We start from the raw sequence: 21,743 nt of genomic DNA, 5'->3' as shown, positions 1-21,743 counted from the left end.
CTGCTGCTGCTGATTTTCTGCCCACATAGCCTGATTGATAGCTCCTGAGTGTTTCTCCTCCCTGCTGCTGAATTTCCTCCCACCTAGCGTGATTGACAGCTCCTGAGTGTTCTTCCTCCCTGCTACTGATTCTTTGCCCACCTTGCTTGATTGACAGCTCCTGAGTGTTCTTCCTCCTTGATGGTATTGATTCTCTACCCAGCTAGCCTGATTAATAGCTCTTCCTCCCTGTTGCTGCTGAATCTCCACCCTACTCACCTGACTGACAGCTCTTGAGTGTTCCTTGTACCTGCTGCTGAATCTCTGCCCACCAAGTCTGATTGACAGCTCCTGTATGTCCCTCCACAGTGGTGAATCTCCACCCACTTACCCTATATGATAGCTCCTCAGTGACCCTCCTCCTTGCTCCTTAATGTCAACTGGGGTAGCCTGATTTACAGCTCCTAAGTGACCTTGCTCCATGCTGCTGATTCTCCTCTCACTTTTCCTGATGGACAGCTCCTCAGTGTCCCTCCTCGCTGCTGTATCTCCTCCTATGCTAATTTTATGAACAACTTTTAAGTGACCTTCCTCCACTCACCTAGCCTAATGGACAGATCCTGAGTGACCCTCCTCCTTGCTTCTACATCTCCATCCACCTAGAGTGATCAGCAGAGCCTCATTGTCCCTCCTCCCTACTGCAGCTAAAATCTCACATTGCTAAGTACAAGCTGCAGCTGTCAGTCCGCATGGGTGTATCGAGATTTTATACATTTGGACTCGTGAACTTTGTCATAAAATGTTTATTTTAATATCCGTATATACAGCCAAAATGACACGGGTTTTAAAAGTAAATACAACAGCCTCATCAGGTTTAAGAGATCTAAGTAAAAATGTTTTTTTATTGTGAAACCATTGACAGCAGCTTATAAAACCGACCTAAACTGATGCCAAACGTGACCATTGCCAAATATGCTTTTTAACTAGTCAATACATTACATAAAATGGTAAACACCACTTGTACATTATTTTCAACCATTTTTATTTTCAGAAACATAACAATCGCCATCCATCGTAAACAGTCAAAAATAATACATGAATCGGCAAATGACGTCAAACATAGCAAATCCTCATCTACCCACCCGGTAAGGATAACAAGATGCATATTGTACCCAGTAGACGAGAGGGATACAAAATGGTAGTGTGCTTTCTTTACCATAAGAAAGACCCTCAATCAGTCGATCACAGAATCTTGTGACTTTATGAGGAACATACAAAATAAAAACAAAAACAGAACATAGAAAACAAACAAAACAGGATGTTCTGACCACAAAAAAAACAGCACGAGCCTGGAATTAGTACAAAATTAGTATTTATGTAACTGGTCATTTATGATGTCGGTCATCTCTCTTGTCTCGAAATTGTAAAAGTGTTTAAATATTGTGAAGGCACCTATGAAGTATTGACTGAAAACAAAGTATTTGTAAAAAAAAAAATGTAATAGACAAACCTTGGCTTTGGCAAAACTATATATCTAGAATTTTTTTTCCTTGGCAAAAGATCTCAAGGCGCCTTCAACGTTCGATAGTCAACATTCATGAAAACCTCTTTGTGTCTCAAGGCGCCTTCGATGTTCGTTAGTCAACATTCATGAAAACCTCTCTGTGTCCTCAATCCTAGAGAAAGTACATATTGTTCTAAATATTGTTTCTCCTAGAGGCTATCTCAAATAATTCTCTTTATGGATCATAAAAACTTTTTTTCGTTGAGTTCTATCCAAGCATTTTTACCAAACCTACATTCCCGAAGGAATTCACTACAAAAATAATACTGCACCCCATATCTTCGAGCATGTCCATACTCAGGGTTGGACTGGCCCACCAGACAACCGGAGAATCCTCCGGTGGGCCCTAGCTTCTTCTTTAGGAGAGTTCATAGCACAAACCTTATAGCTGTTATGGGGCTCTTGAGTGGGGAAGAAAGATGGGCCCCCAGAATCAAATCCTCTAGTGGGCCCAATGTTTTTCAGTCTGACCCTGTCCATACTTTTAAGTCGCACCTGTTTAGTGACAAATATCACCATCATTCTATGAAAAGGGCAATGCTTTATGGGTTTCTAGTAGAGTTGAGCGAATTTTTAAAAATTCGGTTCTGATTATGATTGGCATCGAATATTTGTTTTTGCAATATTCGCCGAACACAACCAAACTTCATTGGAGTCAATGGGAAAAGAAATGAGTGAATATGTTCGGAATCGATCGTAAAGCATAAATTCGGCACGATTAAGGTACCAATATGGCACGAATATGCCAAATTCAGATTCAGCGACCAATTCCGAACATATTCGCTCAACTCTAGTTTCTAGCCCTTTCTCAAACCAGTCCCCATGCCAGCATAGAAACCAATCTTCCATCTTAATAAAAAAAAAACTCATTATAATTAAAGAAGACTTTGACCCTATAACGAGGTGGTAATCAAACATGCCACTCATCAGAAGTAGATTACTTCCCAATTCATTGGGTTAATTATTTCTATTGAATATTCAACAGAGTTTTCGATAGTGTCAACTTAATTTTTCTTCTCCTTCTGTCACACTCAGGTTTTGAATCTAACATATTCTGCGTCTGTCATTATAGTAATTCTGAAAATCGTATTTCATTCACTCAAAATTCCCCGAAAAACTCCAAATTGAGACACACAATCTATTCTTTCTGCTCCTATACTGTCTATTAGCTGCGATAGATTATATAAGACAGTTTTTGAGATTCTTCGGAACTTCAGTCATCTAGAAATATTTTTTGCGGACATAGTTCATGAGATTCTTGATCTAGGTCAACAACGTTTGGCAATCTTCTGTCCACTTCTCGAAAGCTCTTTTCATTGTTTCTTCATCGACATCGTTGAATATTTCTGCCAATAGGAAAATTGATAAAGTCATAAAAAGTTAGTCCTGAGAATTCTAAGAACCAATAAGAAAAACAATAAAAAATATATATATTCTTTACAGCATACAGATGTGTCAACCCTTACCCTACCATGAATTTTGTTATGGATGCCAATTTCTCACACTACAAATTCGATGTTAGCAAATCTCTCAACAGGTTGCAATTTATATCACAAAGACGTCATTAGATGCCTCCCCCTGTTTGGGCACTGGTAATGAGCCTGCACCTTTTCTGGGACATGACAGCTCATCTGTACTGGTGACATGTGCCTGAAATAGCTGCGGGTGGAATTGCGATTCACCCGCAGCTGTTAACATGTTAAATGCTGCTGTCAAACTCTGACAGCGGCATCTAACTTGGACGTGCAGGAAGAGCGTCATTACCTCCTCCCAAAGGCGCCTGTGTCACATGACCGCAGGTCGCCGATGGTTTGGCTTGATAACCCGGGGTCAGGAGAAGACCCCTGTGATTGTCATTGCTGGATCATTATGAGCACCGCCTGCTGGTTGATGCTTATAGCAAGTGAGCATTTCTGCAACATAGAGGAGAGCTGCAGGCAATCGGACAACTGCAACTTCAAGTCTCCCATGGAGACTATTGAAGCAAGTAAAAAGTATAAAAGATTTTTTAAAAATATTAAAAAAATAAAATATATAAGTTCAATTCACCCTCCTTTCCCCATTCAAAATAAAACAGTAAAAAAAAATCAAATATTCACATATTTGGTATCACCGCATTCAGAATCCCCCGATCTATCAAAATATAAAAATAATTAATCCAATCGGTAAATGGCATAGCGAGAAAAAAAAATTGAAATGTCAGAATTAAGTTTTTTTGGTTACTGCAACATTGCAATAAAATGCAATAATGGGCGATCAAAGATCGTATCTGCACCAACATAATATCAATAAAATCATCAGATGGGAATGCAAAAAATAAGCCCTCATCCAGCCCTAGATCCTTAAAAATAGAGACGCTACGGGTCTCGGAAAATATCAACTTTTTTTTTTTTTTTTTTACAAAGTTTGGAAAAATTTTTTACCACTTAGATAAAAAAGAACCTAGGCAAGTTTGGTGTCTATGACGTCGTAATGACATGGAGAATCATAAAGGAAGGAGGTAAGTTTTACCATTTAGTGAACCTAGTAAAAAAGCCAAACAAAAGTGTGGGATTGCACTTTTTTGTAATTTCACCGCGCTTTGAATTTTTTTCCCATTTTCTGTTACATGACATGGTAAAACCACTGGTGACGTTCAAAAGTACAACTCGTCCTGCAAAAAACAAGCAAACACAGCGCCATTTTGACCAAAAAATAAAAAAGTTAAGGCTCTGGGAAGAAAGGGAGCAAAAAATGAAAATGCAAAACCAAAAATACCTCTGGTCGTTAAGGGTTTAAGAGAGGCTAAGTAATTACTCATTTCCTAACCAAGCTCATACTATTACCAAGAGTTAAGTAGGTATTCCAACATTTTTTATGACTCCACTGCTACTATTCCGATGATTACTTTACATATGACTGCTGCAGCCAATCATAAAGCAATCTCTTTAATTCCTTACCGACATATGACATACCAGTACATCATATACGGCTCCCTGACATTAATGCGGGCTCTAACACTGAGCTCTCATCTTTCCCGGCAGATGATGGCTTTGTTATTCAGCCATCATCTGTCTCTTATAGCTGCGGGTGAAGAGAAGCTCCGCTCATGGCCGTTACATTTGAAATATCTGTCAATCTCTGATAGCGGCATTTAATGCGCACTGGCGGGGGGGCGTCATTCCATGCTCCCATCGGGAGCACCAATGGGTTGCCATGATAGAAAGGAGTCTGCTGAAGACCCCTGTACCTGTCATTATGGTACTCCTATTATTGCTATTTTTGTCCCGCTTTCCAGTACGTCACGTGATAAAATAGATTGAAGAATTAAAAAGTTAAGGCTCTTGGATTAAGAGGAGGAACATACAAAAGCGCAAAGACTGAAAATCGCCGGGTCGGGATGGGGTTAAGAAGACCACCTCAGATCTAAACAAGATTTTCCATTCTTGTATAACCGATTTATATTAATCCTGTTTTTTGATGATCCTCATTTTTTTGGGGGGGGGTTCTGAAGGTGGAGCAATTCTAAGCGTATTACTTACCTGCAGTTCCAAGTCTGGTAGGTAGAGGAAGTCGCAGTTTCCCCCCACTGTGCTTGAATCTCTCCCCTAATGCTGTCTTTATGAGCGGTAGGGTGCACTCCTTGTGCCAGACAGGCAGTTCCAAGGTTCTCATACATTGTAAGGTCCGTGTTCTCTCTTCATCTGTCAGGAGCCCGCTTTCAGATGAGACATATGTCATAAAAGCCATGTCAATGTTCACAGCCTCCCCATGCATTAGGGCTGGAAGGACCTTCTGAAAAGCAAAACAAATATCTGAAGGTCTGTCACAGTGTAGGGAGATCATCATTATTCTCATTTGCACATGGAAACAGGAGAAACAAAGGAATGAAACTGAAAGGTAGAAGATGGAGATTAGATATTCGGAAAAACTTTTTGACAGTAAGGGTGATCAATGAGTGGAACAGGCTGCCACGAGAGGTGGTGAGTCCCCCTGCAATGGAAGTCTTCAAACAGAGGCTGGACAAACATCTATCTGAGATAGTTCAGTGAATCCTGCATTGAGCAGGGGGTTGGACACAATGATCCTGGAGGTCCCTTCCAACTTGTGCCAGCTCCGGGGACCACGGCCCAGGCTGAAAGAATACAGATCTGCTCCATTGACCATCACTGAACCCATGGATACATTTGGGGAGGTCAGAACATGGACCCACCATGGACCTGAGCCCCATGGATATGTTCGGGGAAGCTAGGCAATGTACTCTCTGGTCACCTAAGCTCCATGAAAACATTTGGGAAAGCCAGAATTGGGACCTACCGGTCACCTGACTCCATGTAAATGTTCAGAGGAGCCAGGTTGTGACCCTCCTGTCACCTGACCTTGTACCTCAATGGACTGTCAGCTTCCTAAGCTTGTTGTTAACTCCTCTCTGTGTGTGCCATGGGTGGGGGTAGTCAGCCCTGGAAGTTCTGAAGTCACAGCTGCTCTAATCCTGGAGAGTCAGCAGAAGGGTGAAACTCTGTAATTTTGTACAATCTTTGGTATTTTGTTGAGACTGTTCTGTGTGTTATTTGTCTGTTTCATTGTTCAATAAAGTATTGCCACACTGTTTTGCCCTCACCCTGTATTTTCTGAGTAGTATTATGCCCATGGTAAAAGGAGAGCGGGAATTCTGTGGGATGAGCCATGGTCCATGCGGTTTTAGGTTAGCGGACAAGAGCACCCGCTAACCCCCTTGTCTCCATAAAAGTGATTTGCAAAGTTTCAAAACTTTCCATGTTGGACAAACCATATAAAATAGTAAATAAAAGTTTAGTTACTGGTTTAATGAATGGTTGTCTAACAATACTATCATGGTGTTGATATTTGGAATTATTGCAGGAGAACTAGCCCAAGGTGATCAGTTCTCCTCCAATGCACCACATATGAAAGAAAGGGTTATACAGTTCCCAGTGAAATCAAAGGCATACCAGGTCCTCCCAAGTATATCTACTCTGGCTACTCAATGATAGCTTCCCCCTCGTATACAGACAAGCCCTTTAGTAATGGGATTTTGTCTTTATTACACAGATATTATTATTTAACAATCTCAAGCCATGGTGACTTGATGGATGAATGCTCTGTAGGTAGATCAATCCTATGCAAGCCTAGATAGGTCCACCAGGGACTTATAAATATATAGTCTTATATTTTATCAATAGTATTTACCATTTCAAGCTCTGGGCTTATGACATGTCCATAATCCACCAGTCTTTCGAGATCATCCTCCCACAGGTTAGGTGCCAGCTCTTCCAACATTGTCTGAATGGCCAGTCTGGTAGCTGTTAATGCAGCATCTCCATGGCTCGCAAGACCATTCCTAGACTGAAACTTTGTATCTAAAAGATACTTTCCATGGCTTTCCAGCAGCTCAAATAGCCCCTTATGCTTCATTAAAGCCATCTGAAAAGACAAAAATAATACACTTTAGTTGAAAAGCATTTCTTATCCCAATTAAGTCCTTATTTTGCTTCCTGACTTCTGCTAATTAGCTTCATTCCCAATGTTCTCATGATGATCTTTGATTAGATTTTATCCCAAGACAAGAGGAAGTTAAAAGAGTTGTCCTATCTGGGATATTTCCAGCTTTTCCATAAGATATGCTATAAATGTCTAATAGTTGCTTGTTCCATCACCCGTTTTTTACATATATGCTGGTCCTAGTGGTGAAACATGGCATATTCCCAATGGAACAACCCTAAATGTTTTACTAAAAAATTATATGTAATCACCTTCAAGATTTCTCCAAGGCCATTGGAAATTTGCCGACGTGGAATGGTCCCTATGAAAGATCTGTCAAGAAACGTGGCGGCCGGTGGAGTGTAGCTTCCCAGCTTGTTCTTACAGTTGCAGAAATTCACTCCAGTTTTTGCACCCACACTTGCATCCACATAAGACAAAAGGGTTGTCGGAACTCGGATGTATGGGGTTCGGCGCCTGTAAAGAGAGGCAGCAAGGCCAACAATATCCAAGCAAACCCCACCTCCGATGGCTATGACTGGTTCAGTGCGTCTGTCGATTCCAAATTTGTGGATTTCTTCCAGTATGGTCAAGACAAGTTCCATTGACTTGGTTTCTTCTGTCGTCTCGAGAGTCAGAATCTTAAAAGTGACATTATTGGCTTCAAAATACTTTCTGACTTTGGAACCATACAACTTTTCGACATTTGTGTCCATCACAATGAAACGCTTTTGGATCTTCTTTTGGTAAACCTCAACTTCTTGAGGATCAGACACATGACCATAAAGGAGGATCATGTTATTGGGATCTAGAAGGCTTTGGGTTTCGATCACTTTATAGCAAAAGGAAATGGGTGTTTTAACCGTCCAGGAGACTCCAGACTCCGTTACAGTTTCCCACCTGTTTAAGAAAATAAGGAAATGTGATAATTTAGCAAGACAAGAAAAAAAATTGAAAGTTATAAATCATTCCCTGATATTTTTGCTTTCAGTTGCTATTACAACAGTTGCAGAATTCTTAAAAAAATCAGTTAAATTATGTTTATTTGTTTTTTTTGTTAAATTTTTCCACTTTTTTTTCTCCCCCCAAAACATCACTATGCCTGTTCACAGGTTGCACGTGGTATTACACCTTATTCACTTTAATGGTAACATCAGACACAACCATTGAACAGGTACATTTACGAAAGAGAGAAATCTTACTAATCATGGAAAACCTTGGGCGTTCTTGACTCCTATATCTAAAAGTTTAGTCTAAGAGGCAAAGAAGATTTTTTTGTTAGATTGGCTGCTGTTTTAGTCTCCGTGTGGAGTCCAAAGATTATGTGCACGTTGATATTTTTTGAGGCAGTCAATTTTTGTGTGTATTTTTTTAATTACTGGGTTAGTTATGGGGGTGTCTGATAAACTCATCTCCATTACTAATGCCAGGGCTTGATGGCAGCTGTGATTTTGGACAATAAACAACTGACATCAACCCCAAGCCCCATTACCCCAATTTTCACCGCACTAGGGCAATTGGGATAAACCGAGATGAAGCACCAGAATTGGCCCATCTAATGTGATGCTCCACATCTGGGGAAGCTTCAGGCTTGTATTTTTAGGCTTGGAAGGGCTCAATAACCATGGATCTTCCTAGCCTGATAATATAAACAAGTGTTATGGAGTAATTATGATATTAGTGCTTTATTGTTACATTTTTGTAATTTTTGTGCTCTGACGTCTCCTACATACGGCATTTTTTTTTTATGATGTTTTTAATTATTTGAAATAAAAATTATTTTTTATTACATTTGGGATCTCTTCTTTATCCTGTGTAGCGGTATATGGGATTAGTGTTATATGATAATATAAACCCACAGCTGTCTTCTTTACCTTGGCTGGTTTCATAGGGGGGGAATAAACTCCACATGAAAGGCACTAAATGGTGCAAATTTATAATATGTAGAGGGCTTTTGGAATTATATATTTGCAGGGCATCTATCTATCTATCCTTCCATCTAACTATCTATCTATCTATCTATCTATCAGAATGACATACAGAATGACATATGCATGGCACTCGTCCAACTTTTCAGCGATTTGTAATATGCTGTTGTGAGCAAGCCCTTAAAGCATTTTTTTAAAACCTTCATCATCAATTCTTTTGGCATTTCTAATTATTCAAATAAATGGTAAAAAATGTGTTAAAAAACATAAAAAACACAAACAAAAATACATTTTTTATGCAACATTTTTCCTGTTAAGAGACACATTTTTTTATGCAGAATTGTCTGCAACAAATTAGTTTTAATAACAAAAAGGTAATATTCTGTTTTTAAAATAACTTTCATGCTCCAGTTTTTAAGAGTTATATTATTGCATCCCAGACATACTATTATTTCAGTACTTATTATTAATATTAATTAAGTAAAAATACATTTGAAAAAATTACGAATTATTGGTTTTGATTGCAAGTGCAACACGCACACATTATTTTTTTTTATAAGTTTTTATCTTTATTCTACCATTTAGAATACAAAGTTAATAAACAAAGTAACCAATTAAATTTAAAATATTGAATATTTAGAAATACTTTTTTCCTTTGACCGTAAGTCACAGGTTGTTGTACACCTTTGGGATGTTGAGCACTTACATTTTAGCCTGAGAAACGATGACTTGATCTTCTTTCCACATTGTTGGAATTTCTTGCCTACTTTCTACACAATTCCAAGTGTTCTTCACTTGAATGAGCAGATATTCCTTCTGTTTGCTTCTGCTTCCGGGGGTTTCTGTCTTTGTTGTCCCTCTGACAGGGGTAACGGTGTACAGTTCTCCTGCAGGCATCTTTGTAGGGTTGTTTTTTTTAGAGGTTAGCTAAGTTTTTCTTCTGAAATCTAAAGCTAAACCTTTTGGGAAAATGGGTTGTTTTATAGCATTTGGGCAGCCAGTAGCTTTGTCTGGGAGTGGCCATCTCACCTGCCTGTAGTTCTGTTGTGTAACCTCAGTATTCTAATCAGAATGACAGGTTGTGTAAGGAATATTCGTCGACAATGACTTATTATCTAACGCTGAATTCTTGTGTGACAGAGGATGAAAGTTATGAAAGTTGCTTTGATGAAAAAAAACTCGAAGACCTCTCTGAGTAGAACCAGAAACGTAGTTACTTATGAAACTCTTGCATAACTTTCGTAAGCCATCCATGTTTAGGGAAATGCAATAGATCAAACAAGTGAGTGCAGTTATTAAGTGCACATTTTGCATTGAATTAAATTTTTCTAATCTACCCATAACATACATGGAGGCGATCATTGAGTTTATAGATTATTTAAGAAGATAAATTTTACGGACTGTTGCAATTCCCCCTCCACTATGCCCTGCACACAGGTTGGCTCCACTCACTTATGGATTTTACTCTGCACCGCCACGGTCCCTTGTGGCTTCTACGCCACAACTTCACCGATAGATGCAAATTTCAGTGTTAAAGGTTTCAAAATACTCTTCCCAGAGTCGCCAACACTGTTCCAAACCAAATCCCAGCCAGAAAACTAACTTTACTACAACTTTCATAATTTGCTTCTAAATTGCAGAAGGGAGGACTTACGCATACTCAAACTCATGCTCAGCCAACACACTCTTGACCCCACCAGTCTTTTTAATGTGCAAGACCAGGTTGGACAGGTTTTGCCTTAGGCATCAAATTGGTCAATCTCAAATCAACCTCTGGTCACTACAGTTTCAGACTGGTGCCCTCACAGCTCTCACCAACTAGGCAATGGCTCCCAAAGTTTCTGAGTTTCTTAACCAGTTTGGCAACTCTGTTTATGGCAGCTCTACCTCAATGTCTCCACTTTCCTGCCAAGCTTTGGAATCTCTTTCACGCTCTCATCTTATGGTGTCTATACTAAGGTCTTGCTCCCCAACTTTACTAAAACTTTTCGAGTCACTGGACCTCTCCATTGATACCCATACTTAGACTAACTAGGCAATGGCTCCCGAAGTCTCTGAGTTTCTAAGCCAACTCGACAAATCAGTTCATGGCAGATCTTCAGTCCTGCTCATGTTTGTTGGCACTCAAGAAGTCTAAGTAAATAATGTGGAATAGCTCCTGAAAAAAATGAATCAAGTGAAACAGTTTTTTTTGTATGGAGCACTTGTGTTAAATACAAAAGAGGAAATGACAAACAATTTAAAACTAAAAACAATGAGAGGAAAAAAAGAAAAACCTAAAGCTTGCTGTGGCACTGGTATTGGCCCCTTTACATTAAATAAGTATGGAAACACATTTTGGCTGATGAGAATCACCTGTGATTAATTGCTGATGCCCATGTGACATGAATGATGACTTCAGTGTTTTAAAAAAAACACATGGTAGGACTTGTTCCATTATCACAATGGTGAAGACAAAGGAGTCATCTGAGTACATCAGAACTGCTATTACTTGCAAACACAAGACTTCCAAAGCGTATAAGGCCATCTCCAAAGACCTTGGTATCCTAGCTTTAACAGTGCACAATGTTATTAAGTTGGCCAAGCATGGAACCTTCAAGAAACTAAATGGACGTGGTCAAAAAAGAGGAAAATTGACAAGAGATGTCTTCGACGATTGGAGCGAATGGTGGAAAAAAACATCAAACATGCAAAGACCTGAAGGCCAACCTGGAATAGTCTAAGGTTATGATTTCAACAAGTACCATATGCTGGACACTAAACCAAGCAGAGGTTTATGGGTGCAGGCCAAAGAGGGATCCATTGCTGAAGAAATGACATTAAAAGGAAAGACTGATCTTTGCCAAAGAGTACCTTGACAAGCCACAGTCCTTCTGGGAAAATGTTCTGTGGACAGATGAAACAAAAATAGAGCTTTTTGGCAATGCAAAGCAACAGTTTGCTTACAGATGGTGCAATGAAGCTTATAAGGAAAAGAACACCCTAAGACCAGTTAAGAATGGTGGAGGATCCATAATGCTGTGGGGTTGATTTTCTGCATCTGGAACTGGAGGTCTTGACCCTATAACAGGAATCGTGACATCAGTGAATTATTAAGAGATTTTAGAGCAAAATATCCTACCCAGGGTAAGAAACCTTAGTTTCAGTCGAAGATCATGGGTCCTCCAGCAAGACAATGACCCAAAGCACACATCCAAAAGTACACAGGAATGGTTAAAAAAAAAAGAAAAAAATTGACTTTTTCAAAATGGCCATCAATGAGTCCTGACCTCAATCCCATAGAAAATCTTTGGTGTGAGCTGAAATCTGCCATTGAGAAAAAGAGCCCTGCATTCAAGAGCTTGAACATACTGCAAAGGAAGAGTGGGAGAAAATACCAGCTGAGAAGTGCAAGAAACTTAATGATGGCTACAAGACACATTTGGAGGCTGTCATCAATGCCAAAGGGTGTGCAACCAAGTATCAATTAGGGGTGCAATTATTGTTGTATTACTTTGGATCACTAAGTAAAAAAAACATGAGGAAATAGCTTTGTTACAGTTCAATTTATTTGTAAAGATATTATACAGTCTATGAAAAAAATGAAGGGGTGCCAATAATGGTGACTAGCACCGTACCTCTCTGTCTCCTCTTGCCTGACAAGCCTTGGATCCCTTTCACTTTTTCCTCTTATGGCGTCTGTACCCAAGTCTAGCTCCACAACTTCACTCAAACTGGACCTTTCCATCCATATCCATACTTAGACTAACTCCTCTGACAATCTTAGCAGGTCCACAGTCATAATTATCAGCAGCATTCATGAAACGGATATTTTAGTCCCTTCCTGGAACGACCTTTGCGATGTCCAAAACGCTCATTTCTGGGCAGGGTTTGTATAAACTCAACCTCTTTAATGAATTTGATGGACAAGTTAAGTGATATTTTTTTTCTTTTCTTTCTCAGATTTCTACAAATAAAAATAATAATAATCTTTATTTATATAACGCCAACATATTCCGCAGCGCTTTACAGTTGAACAGTTTCAAACACAACAGTCATAAGTAATAACGTTAACAATACAATAATTAAAGTGAAATAAGACGACCCTGCTCTTGGGAGCTTACAATCTACAATGAGGTGGGGGCGATACAAAGCATAGGTTTGTATTTACAATGATGTATTTACAATGATGGTCCAGCCATCTTCATGGGGTGGGGGATAGATGGAGATAGTGAATGGGCTACACACACGCAAGCATAAAATGACTTTGATTACTGAATGTGATAGGCCGCTCTGAACAAATGTGTTTTGAGCGAGCGCCTAAAACTATGCAAATTGTGGATGGTCCTAATATCTTGGGGTAGAGCATTCCAGAGGATTGGCGCAGCATGGGAGAAGTCTTGGAGTCGGGAGTGGGAGGTACGGATTAGGGCAGAGGTTAGTCGAAAGTCATTTGCAGAGCGCCGTGGTCGGTTAGGCCGATAGACAGAAATGAGGGAGGAGATGTAAGGGGGTGCCGCACTGTGGAGAGCTTTGTGGGTGAGAACAAGTACTTTGAATTGTATCCTGTAATGAATGGGCAGCCAGTATAACGACTGGCGAAGAGCGGACGCGTGCGAGAAACGATTAACCAGATGAACAACCCTGGCTGCTGCATTAAGGATGGACTGGAGAGGGGAGAGTCGAGTGAGGGGGGAGGCCAATTAATAGAGCGTTACAGTAGTCCAGGCAGGAGTGGATCAGGGTGACAGTGAGGGTTTTTGTTGTTTCCATGGTGAGAAAAGGGCGGATTCTAGAGATGTTCTTTAGGTTTAAGCAGCACGAGCGGGCAAGAGATTGTATATGGGAGGTGAAGGAGAGATTGGTGTCAAACATAACACCCAGACAGCGCGCCTGCTGTCAGGGTGTTATTATGGTGCCACCCACGGAGAGGGAAATGTCAGATTTAAGGAGGTTAGTAGATGGCGGGAGCAGAAGAAGTTCAGTTTTGGAGAGGTTGAGTTTCAGATAGAGAGCAGACATGATGTTGGAGACTGCAGACAGACAGTCAGTGGCGTTCTGTAGTACAGCGGGGGTAAGGTCAGGGGATGATGTATATAGTTGTGTGTCATCAGCATAGAGATGGTACTGAAAGCCAAATCTGCTGATGATCTGTCCAATTGGGGCTGTGTAGAGAGAAGAGAAGGGGGCCAAGGACTGAGCCCTGAGGTTCCCCGACAGTGAGAGGAAGAGGAGATGAAGTGGAACCGGAGAACAGAACACTGAAGGAGCGGTCGGAAAGATAGGAGAAGAACCAGGAGAGAGCAGTGTCCTTAATGCCTAGTGACTGGAGCCTAGAGAGTAGGAGAGGGTGGTCAACAGTGTCGAAAGCTGCAGAAAGGTCGAAAAGAATGAGCAGAGAGTGGTCACCATTACGTTTTGCTGTCAGAAGGTCATTGGTCACTTTGATGAGTGCAGTTTCTGTCGAATGTAGGGTGCGGAAACCGGACTGTGAAGGGTCTAGGAGGGAGTGAGTGGAGAGGTAACGGGTAAGGCGGGAGTATATCAGGCGCTCCAAGAGTTTAGAGATGAAGGGGAGATTGGAGACTGGTCTGTAGTTGTTTGTGCAGGATGGGTCGAGGATGGGTTTCTTTAGTAATGGAGTAATGATAGAGTGTTTGAAGGAGGAGGGGAAAATGCCAGAGGAGAGGGAGAGATTAAAGATTGTAGTTAGGTGAGTTGTGACGACTGGAGAGAGAGACTGGAGGAGATGTGAGGGAATGGGGTCGGTTGTGCATGTAGTCGGACGAGAAGAGGAGAGGAGCCTGGAGACTTCTTCTTCTACAAATAAAATCACCCAAAAAATTGGATTTAAGAGAATTCTAATTTTTTTTGAAAAGTTCAAGCTTAATTCAATTGGCCTCAAACTGATTCGCTCATCTCTATTCGGAAACTGTTACACGTGAGTTCTGTTGATTTTAGATGGAAGGCAGCCTTCTGTTTTTACATTTGAGGAGAAGTGTCCAAGAAAAGTAACATCATCTCTAGCTTTTATTTTCTGTTATCAGGCACGTATATTCTATAGATCATACTGACGAACTCTTACATAACATTATATGAAGGGCTATATAACACTAATTTGGGCAGGGCGTTCTGCGGGCTTGTGTAACGCTAGAGATGTTACATAAAGCTGGAGAGATATGAGCTGACTCAGCACGTGCACTGGAGCGACTGTACAGTGCAGAGCTCACTACTGTACACCAACAGTATAGGTCCCCGGGAGGGGGGTTAGGACTTCTTGTCCAGGCACATTTCAGCTTTTCTCTTGTTACCTAAAGCCATTGTACGACTGAAGACCTACTAAGAAATTAGCAAATTCTTTTAACTAAATTCCAAACTCCATATACATCAAGCAGTGAATCCTCTTGAGCAGATGAGGAAGACAAGGGAGTACCATGGAAAAATCCCAAGGTACGCGTCCAATAGTCTCTACCACTGCGCCAATCTGCAACATGCATCCAGACGCCGGGGGAACATTCACTTATCTGACAGGTGTCAATTTAATAAAAAATTTCAGACTTTAAATATTCAAAGAATTTAAGTCCTTGTGTAACAATGTAAAGTTATATAAAATAGGACATATACTCCAGAATGCAACTTTATGAACTTTCATGTAGGTTTGCAATGCTTAAAAATTCTTGCAAAATTTTATTTTTACGCATGTTAAACATGTTAATGAAATTTCGATTTTTGTTTCCTAAAGTACTTTTATTTTTCTTACTTTATTTCATCTATTTTTCACAATTTATTTTGTTACATCATATCTCCATAAATACTTTTATTTTAAGTATGGTAATTACAATTTATTTTGTGATACAGGCATGTCGTAATATCAGAACAACAGGTTGTGTAAGGAATATTGGCTGACAATGAATTATTATCTAACGCTGCATTCTTTTGTGACAGAGGATGAACGTTATGAAAGCTGATTTGATGAAATAAAAAAAACCTCGAAAACCTCGCTGAGTAGAAGCTGAAATGTAATTTCTTATGAAACTCTTGCATAACTTTAGTAAAAAATTATTTAAATATTGCAGGTTACAAATGTTGCAAAATACTCTTCCCAGAGTGGCCAACACAGTTCCAAGCCAAGTTCCAGCCAGAAAACTCTACTGTGACTTTAACCCCTGTTTTGAACAGCTGACATGTGCCTGCAATAGCCGTGGGTGGAACCGCGATCCACCCGTGGCTATTGACCAAATAAATGCCACCGTCAAACACTGACAGCGGCATTTAACAAGCACTCCCGGCAATCGTGCCGGAAATGCGCACATCGGTGACCCACGTAACATGATCGCGGGTATGATTGTCATTGCCGGCTTGCTGTGAGCGCCACCTAGTAGTCGGCGCTCATAGCAAATGAGAAATTCTGCTATTTAGAGGCGATCTGATCATCGCCTATATGTAGCAGAGCCGATCGGGTTGTGCCAGCTTCTAGTGTCCCATGGAGACTATTGAAGCATTCCAAGAGTAAAAAGAAAATGTTTTTAAAAATACTAAAAAAAATAGAAAAAAAATACAAGTTTAAATCACCCCCTTTCACCCCATTCAAAATAAACCAAAAAAAAAATCAAACATACACATATTTGATATCGCCACATTCAGAATCGCTCGATCTATCAATAAAAAAAGGATTAACCTGATCGCTAAACGGCGTATGGAGAAAAAAAGTCAAAACCCCAGAATTACATTTTTTTGGTTGCAATAACGGACGATCAAAAGATCGTATCTGCACCAAAATGGCATCAATAAAAACGCCAGCTCGGCACCCTAAAAATAAGTCCTCACCCAACCCGAAACCACAAAAAATGGAGACGCTACAGGTATCAGAAAATCGCACAATTGTTTTTTTTATTGTTTAACAAAGTTTGGAATTTTCGTTCACCACTTTGAGAAAAAAGAACCTAGACAAGTTTGGCATCTATGAACTCGTAATGACCTGGAAAAACATACTGGCAGGTCAGTTTTAGCATTTAGTGAACCTAGCAAAAAGCCAAACAAAAAACAAGTGTGGGATTTCACTTTTTTTTGCAATTTCACCGCATTTGGAATTTTTTTCTCATCTTTTAGTACTCGACATGGTGAAACCAATGGTGTCGTTCAAAAGTACAACTCGTTTCGGGAAAAACAAACCCTCACATGGTATTGATGGAAAAATAAAAAAAGTTATGGCTCTGAGAAGAAAGGTAACGAAAAACGAAAACGCAAAACCAAAAAAAGCTCCAGAGGTTAAGGGGTTAATCATTTGCTTATAAAGTGAAGCAAGAGGGAGAACTTACTCATACTCAAACTGATGCTCAGTCAACACACTCTTGACCCCACTAGTCTTCTTACAGTGCAAGACCAGGTTGAACGGGTTTCACCATAGGCCTCAAATTGGCCAATCTTAAAGCAACCTACAGTTTTGGATTGGTGCCCTCACAGGTCTCACCAACTAGGCAATGGCTCCCAAAGATTTTGAATTTCTTTACCAGTTCGACAACTCTGTTTATGAAAGCTTTACCTCAATGTCTCCTCTTTCCTGCCAAGCTTTGGATCCCTTTCACTCTTTCCTCTTATGGCGTCTATACTAAGGTCTTGTTCCCCAACTTCACTAAAACTTTTTGAGTCACTCGACCTCTCTGTCTCCTCTTGCTTGACAAGCTTTGGATCCCTTTCACTCTTTCCTCTTATGACATCTGTACTCAAGTCTTGCTCCACAGCTTCACTCAAACTGAACCTTTCAATCAATATCCATACTTAGACTAACTCCACTGACACTCTTAGCAGGTCCACAGTCATAGTTATCAGCATTCGTGTTAGGGACATTTTAGTCCCTTCCTGGGACAACCTCAACAATGTCTAAAACGCTCATTTCTGGGTAGGGTTAGGGTAAACCCAACCTCTATAATTAATTTGATGGGACTGTCACAAATTCGAGATAGATGGCATATATGCACCGGTTCTCCTCATGGTTACTGCCGCACTTCTTGCTCTACGACCATAGGCTCAAAACACCTCTTCTGACTTCTCATGTCAGCTATGCAGTGCTAAACATCTCTGCCACTTTTGGTTCCCCTAAAACCTTTACTTTATAATGGCCTCAGTACTTTGAGTCCAGTTTCCAGTCTTCTTCCCAACATCTTATGTTCTTTTTCCATCACTCCGTAGACACTCACCCACCACTTTGTGTCCTCTTGCCCAGCCCTTCAAAAAATAAAAAAAATAACCCTTGATGCCTTCTGCATCTCCACCACCTGCTCTACAAAAGCTTGTGAGCCTTTATTTTTCACCCTTTTCTTAAAGTTCCTTAAATAAAAGCATAAAAAAATTGGGTTTAAAAGAATGTAGATTTTGTTGGAAAGTTCGAGCTGAATTCAGTTGGCCTCAAGCTGATTTGCTCATCTCTATTTGGAAACCGTTACTCGTGAGTTCTGTTGATATTGGATGGAAGGTAGAATTCTGTTTTACACAGAAGTCGAAATGTCCAAGAAAAGTAACATCATCTTAAGGTTTTACTTTCTGTTATCAGGTATGTATATTCTATAGATCATATTGCTGAACTCTTACACAACTTTATATGAAGTTGTTAAGAAGCAAGGCTCAGGCTTGTGAGGTGCTGGGCTATGTAACACTAATTTGGGCAGGGCGTTCTGCGGGCTTGTGTAACCCTAGAGATGTTACATAAAGCTGGAGAGATATGAGCTGACTCAGCACGTGCACTGGAGCGACTGTACAGTGCAGAGCTCACAACCGTACACCAACAGGACACTCCGCTCTATATATGATAGGTCACCAGGAGGGGGGCTAGAATTTCTTGTCCAGGCACATTTCAGCTTTTCTGTTGTTACCTAAAGCGATTGTACGACTGAAGACCTTCTAAGAAGTTAGCAAATTCTTTTAGCTAAATTCCAAACTCCACGTATATCAAGCAGTGAATCTTCTTGAGCAGACGAGGAAGAACCATGGAAAAATCCCAAGGTACGTGTCCAATAGTCTCTACCACTGCGCCAATCTGCAACATGCATTCAGACACCGGAGGAACATTCACTCATCTAAGAGGCGTCAAGTTAATAAAAAATTTCAGACTTTATATATTCAAAGAATTTAGTCCATGAACCAATGTAAAGTTATAGAAATTAGGAAATATACTCCAGAATTCAACATTATGAACTTTTATGTAGCTTTTTAATTCTTAGAAGAAATCTTGTAAAATTTTATTTATGAGTATTTTAAACATATTATTGAAATTTAGATTTTTTTTTCTAAAGTAGTTTTACTTCACTCACTTTATTTCAGCGACTTTTCACTATTTATTTTGATACATCATATCTCATAGGTAGTTTTATTTTAAGAAATTACAATTTTTTTCTCAGTAGTTTCTCTTTTTTTTTGTAGCCCGATATCATGCCAAGGCATATTATCTGCCTGCAAAAAAACAGAAATCACCATCAACATATGTGGAACAAAGTCACAGCACTGTGAAAATATGTGGTTTTCTATTCACCTTTATAAAGTCTATCTATTATCTATCTATCTATCATCTATCTATTAATCATATATCTATATATCTATTTATAGGATGATCTATCTATCCACCGTATATTTCGGAGTATAAGGCAAATTTTTTTCCTCCCAAAATTTGGAGGAAAATGGGTGTGCTTATAATCCAGATGTACCTGCTGTGGCTGTGAATGGGGGGGGGGAGGGGGGGCCTTTTTACAGTGGACGAGCAGGTCACGCGAGGCAAGTGCCAGCTGCTTTGGCTAGCCCTTGTGCTCGCTGTTAAAGAGAAATTAGTTTTACTGCTCCCCATGCCCATAGTCCCGATCACTTCTATGCACTGGATCAGGTGCCGAGAGGTGAGTGGGACTATGGGCATGTGGAGCAGTGAGTATTCATTTCTCTTCAATAGCGGGCAGTGTTAGCCGCAGCCTCCGGCTCCTGCAGTTGCTCAGCAATCATGTGCGCCCGCTATTAAAGAGAATGAATATTCACTGCTCTCCACTCCCATGGGCATGGGGAGCAGTGAATATTCATTTCTCTTTAGTAGTAGTACAGAATTGACCAAATTTTTGTGTTGTAATTTTTTTCTATTTTCCTCCTCTAAAACCTAGTCCAAAAAATGCGGTATCTATTATCTCTCTATCTACCTAGCTATCTATCATCCATTTATCTATTATCTATCTATTTATTATTGGTCAGTTATGAAGTTGCACAGCTCCATCGACTGTATAGTGGCCACGGCCACTTGTGTTGATTTGAATAGGGCAGTACCCGCCAAGGCCACTATACAGTTGATGGACCTGTGTTCTGCAGCTCCATAACTGAGCAGTTCTAGCCACTGTCAGCACTGGTAACAGCTGATTGGCGGGAGTACTGGGTGTCGCATCACCACTGATCAGACATTGATGACCTATAATAAGGATAAATCATCAATGTAAAAGTCCTGGACAACCCCTTTAAACACTTTGTATCTACATCCCTAGAAACACTGGCAACACTGCAAAGGCTGCATTAGTCTACAGACCCACTCTTCAGATGTTCACAAAAACCTAGCCCTAAATATGGTTGATGAACCCCTCTCAGCACTTGATATGCTGGAGCATTTTTTACAGGTTCATATCACTGAGGCTAACGTCCTTAGTGACACATACTGTATCTCTACTCCAGTATTTTAGCAGTGACCTTCTCACAGTTCATTGTAAAAAAAAAAATCAATATAGTCCTGGCTAACCTCTTTAAGAGCATATGTGGGGTCTTTACATTTAGAAAATTAATAAAAGCACTCGCGTTTCTTCCATAGACACCCAGCTGGACCTCCTCACAGATTACCTTTCAAAAATCACACATTTATGTAACACCGATGATAAATTTCCTGAAGAGCTGAGAAGTCACCTGCGGAGAGCCTCCAATATTGTTCAGGAGATGAAAGAGTGTCCAAAAGCAGACGATCCAGGAGAAATTTGCAGGTAACATGCCATCACTGCTGTTTTTGATATCAATGTATCGATATTATGTTTACTGTTTTTGATTCTAATTATGTACTCCAGACTTAGCGGTACTTGAATTCTAGGTGTAGGGCCGCCATACACATAGATGACAAATGGATGTACCCAACAATTTTGGTAGGACTGATTTTTGGCCGGACTGACCTCCCATCACATGTGTATAAGGGTCTCTTGACTCTGAACCCAAACAGATAATGTTGTGGGATATTTAGAATTTTAACAACCGATCCTTTCATCTTCAGGGTAGATAAGCCTTTACTGTAGAATTATGGCAGCAGCTTTCCCCTCTTTCCCCATTGGAAGCATGCACTATTATTCCGGAGAAAGGTCTCAGAAACCAATGTTCAGCTGACAGTTATCTTGTGTTTCTCCAGCTTAAGTATTACACTAGAAATCAAGAAAATTAAAAGTATTTTTGGGAAGAGTCAGCGGAAGCTGGGGGCTTATTTACAGGCTGATGGACTGCACTAATGGGCCAGTTACTTACAAAGGTGGAGGCTTGGGATCATATTGGGAAAACATTGTGACAGGCTCCCTTTAAGACAATCTGATGCATAATATGGGAAAGGTAGTTGGGGTAATGGGGGCATTTGCTCCAGGTTCCCAAAATTTAATAATGCATTCTTTTTTTTTTCATTTTAGAAGCAGACGATCAGTGGTCAAAGAATCTGAAACCTCAGGTAGGTGAACCAAGTAGGTCAATGGCTCACACATTAAGAAAGGCTTTCAGGAGTATATCTGTCCCACAATGGGGGGCCCACAGCATAGGAATGTCACTACGGGGGG

At 40.2% G+C, this 21,743-nt stretch overlaps 3 protein-coding genes across 3 annotated transcripts in view; 2 read left to right on the top strand and 1 right to left on the bottom strand.

The window, feature by feature from the left end:
• Window positions 1-21,743, top strand: part of MITF (melanocyte inducing transcription factor) — a 374,744-nt gene that overhangs the window by 219,544 nt on the left and 133,457 nt on the right. The window lies entirely within an intron of this gene.
• Window positions 711-9,882, bottom strand: LOC141084791 (2-epi-5-epi-valiolone synthase-like). The gene is made up of 5 exons (XM_073569721.1): window positions 9,656-9,882; window positions 7,294-7,921; window positions 6,731-6,964; window positions 5,065-5,317; window positions 711-2,889 (listed from the first exon to the last, which is right to left on the bottom strand). Exons 1-5 carry the CDS (start codon window positions 9,844-9,846, stop codon window positions 2,807-2,809), a joined length of 1,389 nt encoding a protein of 462 aa, XP_073425822.1. The 5' UTR covers window positions 9,847-9,882; the 3' UTR covers window positions 711-2,806.
• Window positions 18,676-21,743, top strand: part of LOC141084790 (uncharacterized) — a 57,828-nt gene continuing 54,760 nt past the window's right edge. The window contains exons 1-3 of the mRNA XM_073569720.1: window positions 18,676-18,927; window positions 20,753-20,918; window positions 21,600-21,637. Coding sequence (XP_073425821.1) covers window positions 18,912-18,927; window positions 20,753-20,918; window positions 21,600-21,637 — 220 coding nt within the window. The 5' untranslated portion in view covers window positions 18,676-18,911. The remainder of the gene's footprint in view (window positions 18,928-20,752; window positions 20,919-21,599; window positions 21,638-21,743) is intronic.

Source organism: Dendrobates tinctorius, unplaced genomic scaffold (assembly GCF_039654945.1).
Source record: "Dendrobates tinctorius isolate UK_male_01 unplaced genomic scaffold, ASM3965494v1 ptg000027l, whole genome shotgun sequence".
NCBI classification, from domain to species: domain Eukaryota; kingdom Metazoa; phylum Chordata; class Amphibia; order Anura; family Dendrobatidae; genus Dendrobates; species Dendrobates tinctorius.
This window is presented reverse-complemented; position numbering and strand designations above follow the sequence as displayed.